Source organism: Phyllobates terribilis, unplaced genomic scaffold (assembly GCF_046119375.1).
Source record: "Phyllobates terribilis strain yellow unplaced genomic scaffold, ASM4611937v1 Scaffold_5__5_contigs__length_657084704, whole genome shotgun sequence".
NCBI lineage: Eukaryota > Metazoa > Chordata > Amphibia > Anura > Dendrobatidae > Phyllobates > Phyllobates terribilis.
Window position 1 is genome coordinate 21,739,120 of NW_027362765.1, and position 13,629 is coordinate 21,752,748.

The 13,629-nt window shown below is 40.1% G+C and overlaps 1 protein-coding gene across 1 annotated transcript in view; it reads right to left on the reverse strand.

Moving 5' to 3' along the window:
* Positions 1–6,978: 6,978 nt before the first annotated feature.
* LOC141270518 (uncharacterized) overlaps positions 6,979–13,629 on the reverse strand; it is a 177,259-nt gene continuing 170,608 nt past the window's right edge. Inside the window, exon 7 of the mRNA XM_073680544.1 lies at positions 6,979–9,657. Within this exon, the coding sequence (XP_073536645.1) occupies positions 8,222–9,657 (1,436 nt within the window). The 3' untranslated portion in view covers positions 6,979–8,221. The remainder of the gene's footprint in view (positions 9,658–13,629) is intronic.

A 13,629-nucleotide genomic window follows, 5' to 3' on the forward strand; every position in this document is an offset into this window, starting at 1 on the left:
ATGTTCATTAATTTTGCGGAAGCGCAGCGGAATCAATGTGCGGATGGTACCCAAGTCTGGAGGAGAGGAGACTCTCCTCCAGACCTGGGTACCAAAGAACCTGTAAAAAAAAGAAAAAATAAAGTTTATACTTATCTTCTGAAGTCTTCCCGGTGTTTTCCCGCCGTCGCGCTGTTGTGTGAAGGACCTGCCACGTCATTGAGTCATGTGACCCATCACATGACTCAATGACGTCACCGCAGGTCCTGCACACAACAGCGTGACTCCGGACGGGGCAGAGAATGCATCGGAAAGTGAGTATAAACTTTATTTTTTTATTTTTTACCATTCTGATTCTTTTTTTTTAACTATTACTTGGTCACACTATATAAATCCATGCCGGTTGCATGGATTTATATAGTGTGAACAAGTTGTCAAGCACTTTTCCAAGTGATGCTTAAATCACTTGGAGAAGTGCTTGATAACCCGCATGCGGAAATGCATGCAAAGACGCTGCAAAGACGCCTCACAAACGCTTCTACCTGGCGGGAAAACTGCATGTAAAATCCGCATGCGATTTTCCCGCCAGGGAGAAGCGTAAAAAATATGCTTCAGTTCCCCAACATGGGCACTTAGCCTAAGAACATGCCAATTTTTAGTTATTTGATCCCATAAAATTAAATTTATGCCTATATTTTTCTCACTTCACAAACTTATACTATTTACTGCTGATGCATCACACACAAATCGGATTACAAAAATATTATAACACAGGTTGTAATGTAACAAAATATGTAAAAACCCAAGGGAGGTGAATACATTAGTAAGCCACTGTAACTATTACGTGGTGTCCTCTCATGCTCTGTAAACAACTGATGCGGTGTAGAGGCGCCACCCTTTTATTCTGTAGGTTTTCTGTTCTTGATGGTTAGATTCCCTCTCTCTAAGGTGGTACTGTCATGGGTTCAAGATTATCCCATTACTGTTAAGTAATTTAGTCTTTACCATAAGAGTTTGTTCGGAGTTTCATCAGCTTTTCTCAGATGGAAAAATAATAAACAGTCTGTGAAAAAGAGACAGCACATGGATGACATTGCTAGTACGGTCTGATTTTTTTTCATGGACCCATAGTCTTGTATTGGCAAGTTTGATCCGAGACTTTGATAAAAAAATAGGTGATAGGTGAAGTTGGCCCTCAAATCATAGAATTTCAAGGTGATTTATTCAAAAGATGCAATCCACAGTGAGAACATTTTTTTATTTAAAAATTTTGAATAAATGCAAACAAAAATAAATAGAGACTGAATAAATAATCCCATCTCAATTATAAAGGGTAAGTTGAAGGACTCAATTCAGGAGTAGAGAAGTGGAGTGAATTTCAGCTAAAAATACTATTAGGAGTTAACAGAAGCAACCACTAGAAAAAAATCACTAGAGAACACATGGCCAATAATGCAATCCTGATGCAAATTGTAATTCTGTATGTAGGAACTCAACTGACACATAATACGACCTATAGGACATACCGGGTTGCCACCAAGGAAAAAGAGTAGAACATTGCTGGGAAAGACTCCAGAGGTATGCAGTGCTTTAAAATAGTGAAAATCCACTGTAGGCGTGGCGCCCGTGGAAGCCTATGTGTAATTAATAAAAATAGGAAATTTATCAGCGATTTTGTTTGGACCACTTGGTCTTCAAAAATACAAGGATATTTGAATATCTCCAAAAGACTGTAATCCATACAGTAAAGACCCGGATAGAACTTGTACAAGAAAAATGGACATTTATTTATTTTACTCTCTCATATAGTGCCATTAATTCCACAGCGCTTTACAGACATTATCGCCACTGGGGCACACAATCTAGATTCCCTATCAGTATGTCTTTGGAGTGTGGGAAGAAACCAGAGAACCTGGAGGAAACACACGCAAACACGGGAGAACTCCTTGCAGATGTTGTCCTTGGTGGGATTTGAACCCAGCACCCCAGCTCTGCAAGGCTGCAGTGCTAACCACTGAGCCAGTGCGCTGCATATGAATAAGTGTTAAGGGAAAGTTGCAATCTGTCACAACTATAAATCATCCCAAGGGAATATATGACCCCTGTTTCTCCACAAGGTCGACATACGTACAGAGGCCAAAGGTCCGAAGTGCTTAGTGGAACCTGCTGATCTTAAACTCAAAATCAGCAGGTTTTGTCAGACACCAAGGTATTTTATTAGGACATGTAGAAGAACTGACACTGGATTGGGTGAAAAATGCAGAAGTGGAGCAAATGTTTGTTATACTTTTCTTTTGATTGTTCCACTCCTGATTTTGGATTACAAATAGTGATGTAAAATACGGACCAAGTTCTGAATGTGTGAACGTGGCCTTACAAGGACTCCCACCTAATTGACAGAATTGTAGCTTTATTACCCTAAAAAATAAAGTGATCAAAAAAACATATGTACCAAAAAATGTCACCAGTAAAAATTTCAGCTTATACAGTAAAAAATAAGCACCTATACATTCTGTTTATGGAAAAAATAGGTTATGCGTCTCAGAAAAATGGCGTAAAAAAAGTTGGTTTTTGAAGTGTTTTTTTTTGCAATAATAGTTAAACCTAAAATATCTAAATACATTTGTTATTCTCATTGTATCTACATGTAGAAAGAAAACTGGCATGGCAATTAAATTGAATGGCGTTTAAAAATAAAAATGAATCCAGAATATTTTTGTTCATTACACTTCCCAAATCTGTAATATAAAGTGAAATTAGGGAACTAATGAAAATTACATATTGTCTTGCAAAGAAATAAGACATCACGTAGCTGCATCGCCAGAAAAATGTTAAACTTCATAGCTTGCATTTTATGGTGACACAAATTAGAAAATATATTTTTGGGTAAAATAAATAAAACATGAAAAAAATTAAATAAATTTGGTATCATTATAAATGTGCTGACCCACATGTGATGAAGGACACCAGAGAGATCACGCAGAATCCCACCGCAGCCCCCACATTGGAAGGATCCTCACTGCGCCTCCCGCCTGACGTCACTATTACATCAGAGGGATCTCGTGATTCAGATCCGCACTTTGCACCAATGTAACATTCCGCACCCCCTTGGGGACACATAAGGTCAGATTGGTACAGTTCTACACAGACAACCCCTGTCCTCACGGGTTCAGGAAGGTACTCTGAGTGAGAAGATGTGGCCCACTCAGTCACGGACATTGCACCACACTGGCTCACACCCCTGACAGGCTGAGAGGTGCCTCTCACTGACCCCAGTGAAACAGAACCTTATCAGCCCAGTAGAGCTGCCACTAGTTCCTATTAGACATAATTCTCGTTACGTACCTAGGCTTATATCAGGCCAGAAACCAGCCCCGGTAGCATGTAAGTTGAACCGAACAACGGACGTGTGGATTCGTGGACCGGGATAAAAGAGCAGTCCAAGGTTAAATTATATATTTCATCACCATAAGGGCACACTAGACAATTATATAAAATTATATATTTCATCGCCATAAGGGCACACATACATAATGGTCAGAGATGCAAACACAATAGTAGTGGTATAAAAGTATGCTGATATTAAGAGTCAGTTACCAGTCAGATGAAAGGCCTGGCTTGTGGGGGAGGGGCTGCCACATGGAAGGCTTGTGGTTCCCTCTGTTGGGTGACTTCTACCACACGATGTGTCGTCGCGGCCTCCCAGAGAAAAATCAAAAGGCCAAGAGTTACAGGAACTTTTTAACCCCTCTGAATCACCCTCCTTCTGCCCCCTGGGCTGGACCTAAATGGCAGCTAGAAACTCCAGAAACTAAAATGGGTCAAAACTCCTTAATGGATGGTCCTAGGGAGCTGGTTCTGGTGCCATCGGATCCAGCCGGGCCCCTGCTACGCATGGAGACTAAACACAGTGGCCCTAGGGGTTTCCGAATGGCTGTGCCGTGTATCCCTATCCCTATGTGCTAGACTGGGTTGAGACCCAGGCGGACCTGCACCATGTCATCCAGATTTCAAAACTCCATTTGGTGTGTGGCTAAGATGTATAGTATTTCCATAACTCATTATTGAATTCCTATCTGTCTAACTAAAGGAAACCCACATGGCTTGGGACCACATGTCCTGCTAGTCCTTTGTTCTGAGTTGAGTTGGTTCGAGGTGTGATGTTTGTCACTCACAGTCTCTTGACCCCCCCTACTGCAGTTGCTCAGTGTCCTGTTACAACTGCACACTGAAGGGGCTTTATAATCGTTTGCCAAATTGGATACAATGTTTGACATGGAATTATATCTCTAATATTCTTCACATCACAAAATAAAATTTACTGTACATTTTATTTGTGCAGCAAATGAAAAATTTAAAATTTAAAATGTCAAAAAACAACAACAACACTGACAATCGATATGACGTTGGCAGTGATGCACTGTCGACAGAGCAGAGGAATAGAAGGAACTGGAAGAATCACTGCCAGGAGCTGTTCTTTGATAGCTCTGAGCGGTAAGAGATTGGTGCATGCAGAGCAGGCAGGTAGTTACCAACAACTTAATGATAAGTGCATAGCCCCATAGAAGAAACAATAAAAAGTCCATACAGTTGCATTCCGCAAGACGTACTCTACAGTTCTCTCCTCTAATAAATCTTTCTCTTCGATTGGAACCCATGCAATCTATAATTGAAACCCATGCAATCGACAGTTGACTCAGAAGGATCCTAGGAATGTGTCATGGCAAAAAATTATTATATGCCCTGTCAGGAAAATATTAATGTCAGGGACAGATTAACAGAATATTAGCCTCTTCTCTCATGCCCTCTCCTGTAGTGTTTGTCCAGAGATGACAATTATACGGTGTCTTCCTGCAAATTATCCCCCACAGCCAAAAGGCTTTACACATGAAGTGTCACAAGCTAAAATGCAAATGTATTTGCTCTTAACACATACCTGAGATAGATTGACACCTTCTCCCAAGCAATGAGTTTGGAGGAAAGAGGAAATGGTTTGTTAAGTTCAAAGACACCCACAGACAATTCCTGGCCACCAGCCATAGCCAGATCGACTCCGATATTAGATATGAAATATTATGAGTTCCATAGGTCCGACAGTAACGGGACCCATATGTGTAGTGACCAAATCAGCCCAGGAATGTATAGGTAGCTTTCCAGGGCAGTAACCAAAATCAGGGAGCTGTAGCGCAAAAACACCAGAATGGCAGACTGAAGCTATGGGATGTGTGATATCAAAATAAAGATAAAATCATAAGGGAAAAAATGGCGTAGTTTGCAAGCTTCTGCGATCAATGAGCAATGAGTTATCGCAGAAGTTAGCATTTTTTAATAAAAATGTACAGGCTGGAGACCGGCCCACATGATGTCACCACAAGGGGCGTGTGGCCAGATCTCCCCTTAGGTATAAAATAATCTATGGAGAAGACAGGAGCACTCATTGCCAGGTGGGAATAAGAATTATAAGCAACGGGTCCTGTTCAATAACAGCATAATCTGGAGAGCCCCTCCTCCACCTATATTGCATCGTCTCCACGATCGTGTAGTGTAAGTTGTCTTCTTTTTACGATTTTTATTTTATGTAACTGCCTATGTATTTTAATGTCCCTTTTGTAACATCCTCATGTATATATTTTTCCTAAACACTGCCTCCCTTTTGGATTAAATATAAAATTTAATAGTTCTGTTTCTTTTGTTCCGTAATCGTTCCCTTCCCCGAAGCCACATACGCTACCAAAACGCAGGCGTCCAGCCAGGCCTGTATTATATTTCAAACTCGGCCGGTGGTGGCAGAGAGTATTAATAATTGGGCTATCGTGAAGCTGACAGTGACCGTACGGAGGGCGTTAAACACGGATTCCAGTCTGTGGAACCCAGGGTGTTGCGCCATACGCTCACTGGTCGCTTACCGATACCTACATAGAGAGTAGTCTGGATCGCGTGCTCGCGACTCCGGACGAAATACGGACAGCGTGACGGCACGGTGAGATATTGCGTGATCTCCCCGGTGTCGTCTCTCTGTGCGTGTTGGAAATTCCTGACATGCCCCAATTAATTGTGCACATTTACAATCCTCCCCAAACCTCTTTATCTATTTTGACCAAGGCACTTTTCTTAGCCGGATAAAGTTGTCTTTTGTATAACGTTCATATGTTAATGGATTGTTATATTAATAAATTTGGAACAGCACTGCAATTCAGAAATCCACTCACTACAACTAGATTACCTTGGAAAAATAAAAAAACAAAAAGGTGATCCCCATGTAACAGTGGGCAACAGGTAAAGGAGAGACAGAGAATTGGTTGCTCACCTGATCAGGTTGTGTGAAGCACAACTACGTAAAGAGTGATGTATAATCCAATCGTGGCTGCTACGCCAGCTGCTATACTCACACCAAAAGGAGAGAGGACATAACAAGTAAAGGAGAGAGGAGTGCGGTGGATCCCGGGTGCTGCCACTGACAAAAGTAAATTTAGCCGATAAGTATAATTTTTTTTTTCCAATTTATTGCAATACGTTTTGGTGTGGAACCTACTCCTCCCTCAGGCGTAGCTTCCATTCCGAAACACGTTATAAATTAATTGGAAGCTTTTTATACTTACCGCCTGGATTAACCTTAGTCATCGGCAGTCCCTGGGATCCACTGTACTACTCTCTTCTTTCAACTATATTAGGTACATTTATGTCTGATAAAAGCTGGCTTGATTTTGGTGCATTTATCACCCATCTATCCCTTCTTTTATGACTCACCCCATATGTGTACATTCACCAGTTTTGACTATCTTTTACTCTTCAGAGATATATGCTATTTTCTCTGCAGTAGGTTATTATTTACTGTGAGTTGTATCTAATCATTTCTCATTGTGGCCAGAACTGAAATTCTCTATGCTTTAGGCTATCCTTTTTTTTTGTGTTGTAAACTAGATTGTATTCCCGACTGATTTCAAATTTAACTATAATCACAGTTACTCAAATAAAATGGTGTTATCAGAAACACTATAATAATTTTATAATAATTTTTATTTATATAGCGCCAACATATTCAGCAGCACTTTACAATTAAGAGGGGACATATACAGACAATAAATTCAATACAAGGCAAGACAGTTTAAACAGTTTCATTAGGAGTATGGGTCCTGCTCGAAAGCTTACAATCTACACTAAAATCATAACTAAAGTTTGCTTTAAATCAATCATTTATTTCAACACAAAGGATAATTGGTCAAGGAGGAAGAAGACCTGATATCACAATATGCCACGTATGAATTATGTTGCAAATTCTACAGGATGAAGAGGACCCCAATCCTGTCCCTTAGAAAGTAGAGTGAGAAGAGGTTCTTGAAACCAATTTATGTTTCCCCTGCAGCCAACAATAAAACTAGTGAACCATACATTGCACATTAATGCTATCTCGCAAATGAGTTTTTAGAAAGAGCGATGACATCTCAATATCGCAGATGTGTAATACGGTTAATGCATGTTTTCCCTACGAAAGGATCATTTAAAAAAATGTGTCAACAAATCTGAGATCCAGAATGTAATTCTCACTTCACTATTTCTATACGAAATGCCTGCCAGCTCTACCTCAATTCTATAGGTTCTAAGACAATATGTTAACATACAAACAATAACAAATATATACATACAAACAGAAGGATATTAGTAATCAAAGCACAGGTGTATGAATCTTTACAAGTTGTAAAGGGATTATCCGACATCTCTGTAATGCAGACGATCTGACATCAGGTGTGGGGTGTATGGTGCCGTATTCGATCAGTAAAGTGGAAGAGGTAACCATCCAGGGGCCAGTTGGTCTCATCTAATTAATAGGACAACCTAATTATTAATGTGACTAACTGGGTGTCAGATGGTTGACAAGTCAACTGTCACTATTATATATATTATTTATAACAGAGAAGTGCCAGTCAGGCTTTTTATATGTAGTTTTACTGTTTATATACATATAACGTGTGCTATATACATGGTGAGATATATTGTTTTCTGGATTATATTTTTGATGTTTATTGGTAGTTGCATACATTTCCTATTCATCATGATTTAGTGTTCAAAATTGCATTCCCTTTCTCATTTAGATGCGTATCTAAGTTCGACCGTAACTTATAAATAACTTTAATTACAGAATTTGTCAATAGAATAATTAAAAAAATAAATAAAAAGGTTTCTCCCATTTGATTTTTCTAATTTTTTAAAAGATATACTTCTCTGTAAAACATTTTCCTTACTCTCAACATGAAAATGGCTTCTCCCCTATGTGACTGCTTTCATGTTTAACAAGATCTGCTTTATAGATAAAACATTTCCCACATTCTGAACATGAATATGGTTTCTCTCCTGTGTGAATTCTCTCATGAGCAGAAAGATTTGCTTTCTGATTAAAGCATTTTCCACATTCTAAACATGAAAATGGTTTCTTACCTGTGTGAGTTGTCAAATGTCTAACAAGTCTTGATTTAATGCTATAACATTTCCCACATTCCGAACATAAATATGGTTTCTCCCCTGTGTGAATTCTCTTATGTTTAACAACATCTGCTTTGTAGGTAAAACATTTTCCACATTCTGGACATGGAAATGGTTTCTCACCTGTGTGAATTCTTTGATGTGCAGAAAGATTTGCCTTCTGGTTAAAGCATTTCCCACATTCTGAACATGAAAATGGCTTCTCCCCTCTGTGAGTTGACTCATGTCTAACAAGTCTTGATTTAATGCTATAACATTTCCCACATTCTGAACATGAAAATGGCCTTGCCCCTGTGTGGGTTCTCTCATGTGTGGCAAGTTCTGCTTTATAAGTAAAACATTTTCCACATTCTCGACATGAAAATGGCTTCTCCCCTGTGTGAATCCTCTGATGTGCAGTAAGATTTGGTTTGTCATTAAATCCTTTCCCACATTCGGAACATGAAAATGGCTTCTCCCCTGTGTGACTTCTCTGATGTCTGACAAGATCCGATTTGTATGTAAAACATTTTCCACATTCTAGACATGAAAATGGCTTTTCTCCTGTGTGAATTAACTGATGTGCAGCAAGATTTGGTTTCCGATTAAAACATTTCCCACATTCAGAACATGAAAATGGTTTTTCCCCTGTGTGGCTTCTCTGATGACTAACAAGTCTTGATTTAACACTATAACACTTCCCACATTCTGAACATGAAAATGGCTTCTCCCCTGTGTGATTTCTCTCATGTATAACAAGATCCGCTTTGTAGGTAAAACATTTTCCGCATTCTAAACATGAAAATGGCTTCTCCCCTGTGTGAATTCTCTGATGTGCAGCAAGATTTGGTTTGTCATTAAAACATTTCCCACATTCTGAACACGAAAATGGCTTGTCCCCAGTGTGACTTCTCTGATGTCTAATGAGTTTTGATTTAATCCTAAAACATTTCCCACATTCTGAACATGAAAATGGTTTCTCCCTTGTATGAGCTTCTTGATGTGGAGCATCTATTTTGTCATAATTTTGCTTAAAAGTCTGTGATGAATCAGAGGATAAGCCATGTTGAAAAAGATTAGATGATACATTTTTGCTGTGAAACACTGGTGATATATGTAGGATACTGGCATGCTCTTCATATATTTCTGGTTTGATACCATGATCATCAGCTGTAAAATCAGAAAAAATCCCATGTCCATGTGACCTCCTAGTACAGTCTTCTGCCAAGAAAATAAAAATGTATATATTAAAAATGAACAAATTATTTGGAATTTGAATTTACTGGGTTGGTCAAATTTGTCAAGAAATTTGATACACGGCAAATCGAAAGTACTGCAAAGCCACCAATTGCCCTGAAAAAGACAGGTTGTAGGACTTTCTGTCATCTCCTACGACTGCATCCAACCCCTTCCTATCTCTTTAACGCAAACACAGTCTTAGTAATGTGAAAGTGACCTCAACATACAGTACAGACCAAAAGTTTGGACACACCTTCTCATTTAAAGATTTTTCTGTATTTTCATGACTATGAAAATTGTACATTCACATTGAAGGCATCAAAACTATGAATTAACACATGTGGAATTATATACTTAATAGTGATGAGCGAGTATGTTCTGTTAACCCTTTCGGTGAGTATGCTTGGGCCGAGCACCGAGTAGTTACAGCTGCTCGGTGTTATGTTTGAAACACTCCCGTGTGCATGATTTGCGACTGTTTGACAGCTTTAGTACATGTAAGGAATGTGTAAGAAATAGACATTCCTTACATGTACTAAAGCTGTTAAACAGTCGCTCATCATTAATACTTAACAAAAAAGTGTGAAACAACTGAAAATATGTCTTATATTCTAGGTTATTCAAAGTAGCCACCTTTTGCTTTGATGACTGCTTTGTACACTCTTGGCATTCTCTTGATGAGCTTCAAGAGGTAGTCACCGGAAATGGTCTTCCAACAATCTTGAAGGAGTTCCCAGAGATGCTTAGCACTTGTTTGCCCTTTTGCCTTCACTCTGCGGTCCAGCTCACACCAAACCACCTCGATTGGGTTCAGGTCTCGTGACTGTGGAGGCCAGGTCATCTGGCGTAGCACCCCAACACTCTCCTTCTTGGTCACATAGCCCTTACACAGCCTGGAGGTGTATTTGGGGTCATTGTCCTGTTGAAAAATAAATGATGGTCCAACTAAACGCAAACCGGATGGAATAGCATGCCACTGCAAGATGCTGTGGTAGCCATACTGGTTCAGTATGCCTTCAATTTTGAATAAATGGCCAACAGTGTCACCAGCAAAGCACACCCACACCATCACACCTCCTCCTCCATGCTTCACGGTGGGAACCAGGCATGTAGAGTCCATCAATTCACCTTTTCTGCGTCGCACAAAGACATGGTGGTTGGAACCAAAGATCTCAAATTTGGACTCATTAGATCAAAGCACAGATTTCCACTGGTCTAATGTCCATTCCTTGTGTTCTTTAGCCCAAACAAGTCTCTTCTGCTTGTTGCCTGTCCTTAGCAGTGGTTTCCTAGCAGCTATTTTACCATGAAGGCCTGCTAAACAAAGTCTCCTCTTAACAGTTGTTGAAGAGATATGTCTGCTGCTAGAACTCTGTGTGGCATTGACCTGGTCTCTAATCTGAGCTGCTGTTAACCTGCGATTTCTGAGGCTGGTGACTCGGATAAACTTATCCTCAGAAGCAGAGATGACTCTTCGTCTTTCTTTCCTGGGGCGATCCTCATGTGAGCCAGTTTCTTTGTAGCGCTTGATGTTTTTTGCTACTGCACTTGGGGACACTTTCAAAGTTTTCCCAATTTTTCAGACTGAGTGACCTTCATTTCTTAAAGTAATGATGGCCACTCGTTTTGTTTTACTTAGCTGCTTTTTTCTTGCCATAATACAAATTCTAACAGTCTATTCAGTAGGACTATCAACTGTGTATCCACCAGACTTCTGCACAACACAACTGATGGTCCCAACCCCATTTATAAGGCAAGAAATCCCACTTATTAAACCTGACAGGGCACACCTGTGAAGTGAAAACCATTTCCGGTGACTACCTCTTGAAGCTAATCAAGAGAATGCCAAGAGTGTGCAAAGCAGTCATCAAAGCAAAAGGTGGCTACTTTGAAGAACCTAGAATATAAGACATATCTTCAGTTGTTTCACACTTTTTTTGTTAAGTATATAATTCCACATGTGTTAATTCATAGTTTTGATGCCTTCAGTGTGAATGTACAATTTTCATAGTCATGAAAATACAGAAAAATCTTTAAATGAGAAGGTGTGTCCAAACTTTTGGTCTGTACGGTATATGGAAACAAATGGTAACTAACAGCCTGTTTATCCACATGGTGCTAATGAACATTTTCAAAATTAAAAAAATGTTCCAAAAATGATCCCTGTTAGTTACCATTTGTTTCCATATACAGCATTCTCTTGATGAGCTTCAAGAGGTAGTCAGCGGAAATGGTCTTTCAACAATGTTGAAGGAGTTCCCAGAAGCTGATGAAGCAATGGTTTGGTTTCTTTTAACTATCAAAAAATTGTTTATTACTCCTTTTTGTGGAGTAAAAACAGGTTCATGTTTGTTTGTAAGTAAAGGGGAAGCACTAAGGCTCAACCATTATTGCCCATGAAAAAGCAATAGCACATGATAATTTTAGCTGTGGTCTTTTGACTAAATATTTTTTTGGGAGGGTGAAGGTTCAGTAGTAAAGGCTTTGCTACATTTTTTTCCTTGCTTTCCCCAAAAATGATGATAAAAAAAAAATGATGATGATGATGATGATGATGAAGTAATAGCTTGAAGTAATGGTGTCATACTATTGGGTGGAGCACCAACTGCGCTCCAGAAGCTAGATACAGCCGGTGAAACGCAAGTAATGCTCTAGAAGCCAGATACGGCTGGTGGAACGCTTATGCATTCTATGAATGAGGCGCGGCCAAAGTGAGGCCGCCTGAATCCATTCGCATGACTAAAGTGACGCATTGGATGTACGTGTCATCAGAAGGTGGAACGCAGGATGCGTATCACGCCTTGGAACTAGTTATGAGCAAGTATGTTCGGTTAACCCTTTTGACGAGTAGGCTCGAGCGAGTACCAAGTATCTTCAGCGTACTCGGTGATATGTTTGAATAACTCCCGTGTGCATGATTTGTGACTGTTTGAAATCCTTCATAGCTTGTCTCTCAAGGCCAGAAAGATTATACGGTCTGGACTTTGGTACTTTAGCTCCAGGGGTCAGGTAATAGGACAGTCATATGCACGATAAGGAGGCAAATTCGGACACCCCCTCTCAGAAGAAAAACATCCTCAAAACCAGACAGAAAAGCAGGTAATATTTCCATAGAGACAGTAGAAAGAGAAATAGCTAAACAGTTCTCATGGCAGTAATCTCCCCACTCAATGATCTCCCTGGCTTGCCAATCCACCAACGGATTATGTTTCACCAACCAAGGTAGACCCAAAACAATTGGGGTGGGAAGGCCATCCAGGAAATAGCAAGGGATTATCTCACAATGAACTGACCCCACCCTCAGTTTTACATTTTGTACAATCTGAGTTAGAGCTTTCTGTGCAAGTGGAGCTGAGTCGATGGCAAAGATGGGAATAGGCTTACCTAAAGTACAGCAAGCAAGACCATGAGTTCTCTCAAACTCAGCATCAACCATGCTGACTCCGGCTCCACTGTCAACAAACACAGAAATTTTCTCGGTTTTGGTCTCTAGCACCACCTCGGCTGAACACAAAAAAATTGTTCCTACCTCCTGAAAACCTATCCGGGAGGGCAACCTTGGGTTCAAGCTGGACCGGCCTACCTGCAGAGACCCCAACATTAGCGACTTGCAGGCGCTGATGCTGCTGCTGAACCTAACAGCGGAGGTCAGTCACCTCCAGAGACAGACAGCGCAGCTGCTCTGCAACCTAATCCATAATCAAAAGTGGAAGAAAATAAAAAAACACGTCCGAAAAATATTTTTTCTAAATATGCATGATTGGTGATAATGTCACGCACAGTGTAGGAAAGACAAACTGCAACACAAAAGGATGAGGGGAAGGGAGCCCAGACACTAGGGAAAGGGGAAATGGAGACCTCCTAGGCTGATCTAATACACTGTATCACCCTGTCTCCCCTATATTGGTTCCTCACCAATCGCCGAACAGGAAACCTAAGCCCTGTATCTCCCTA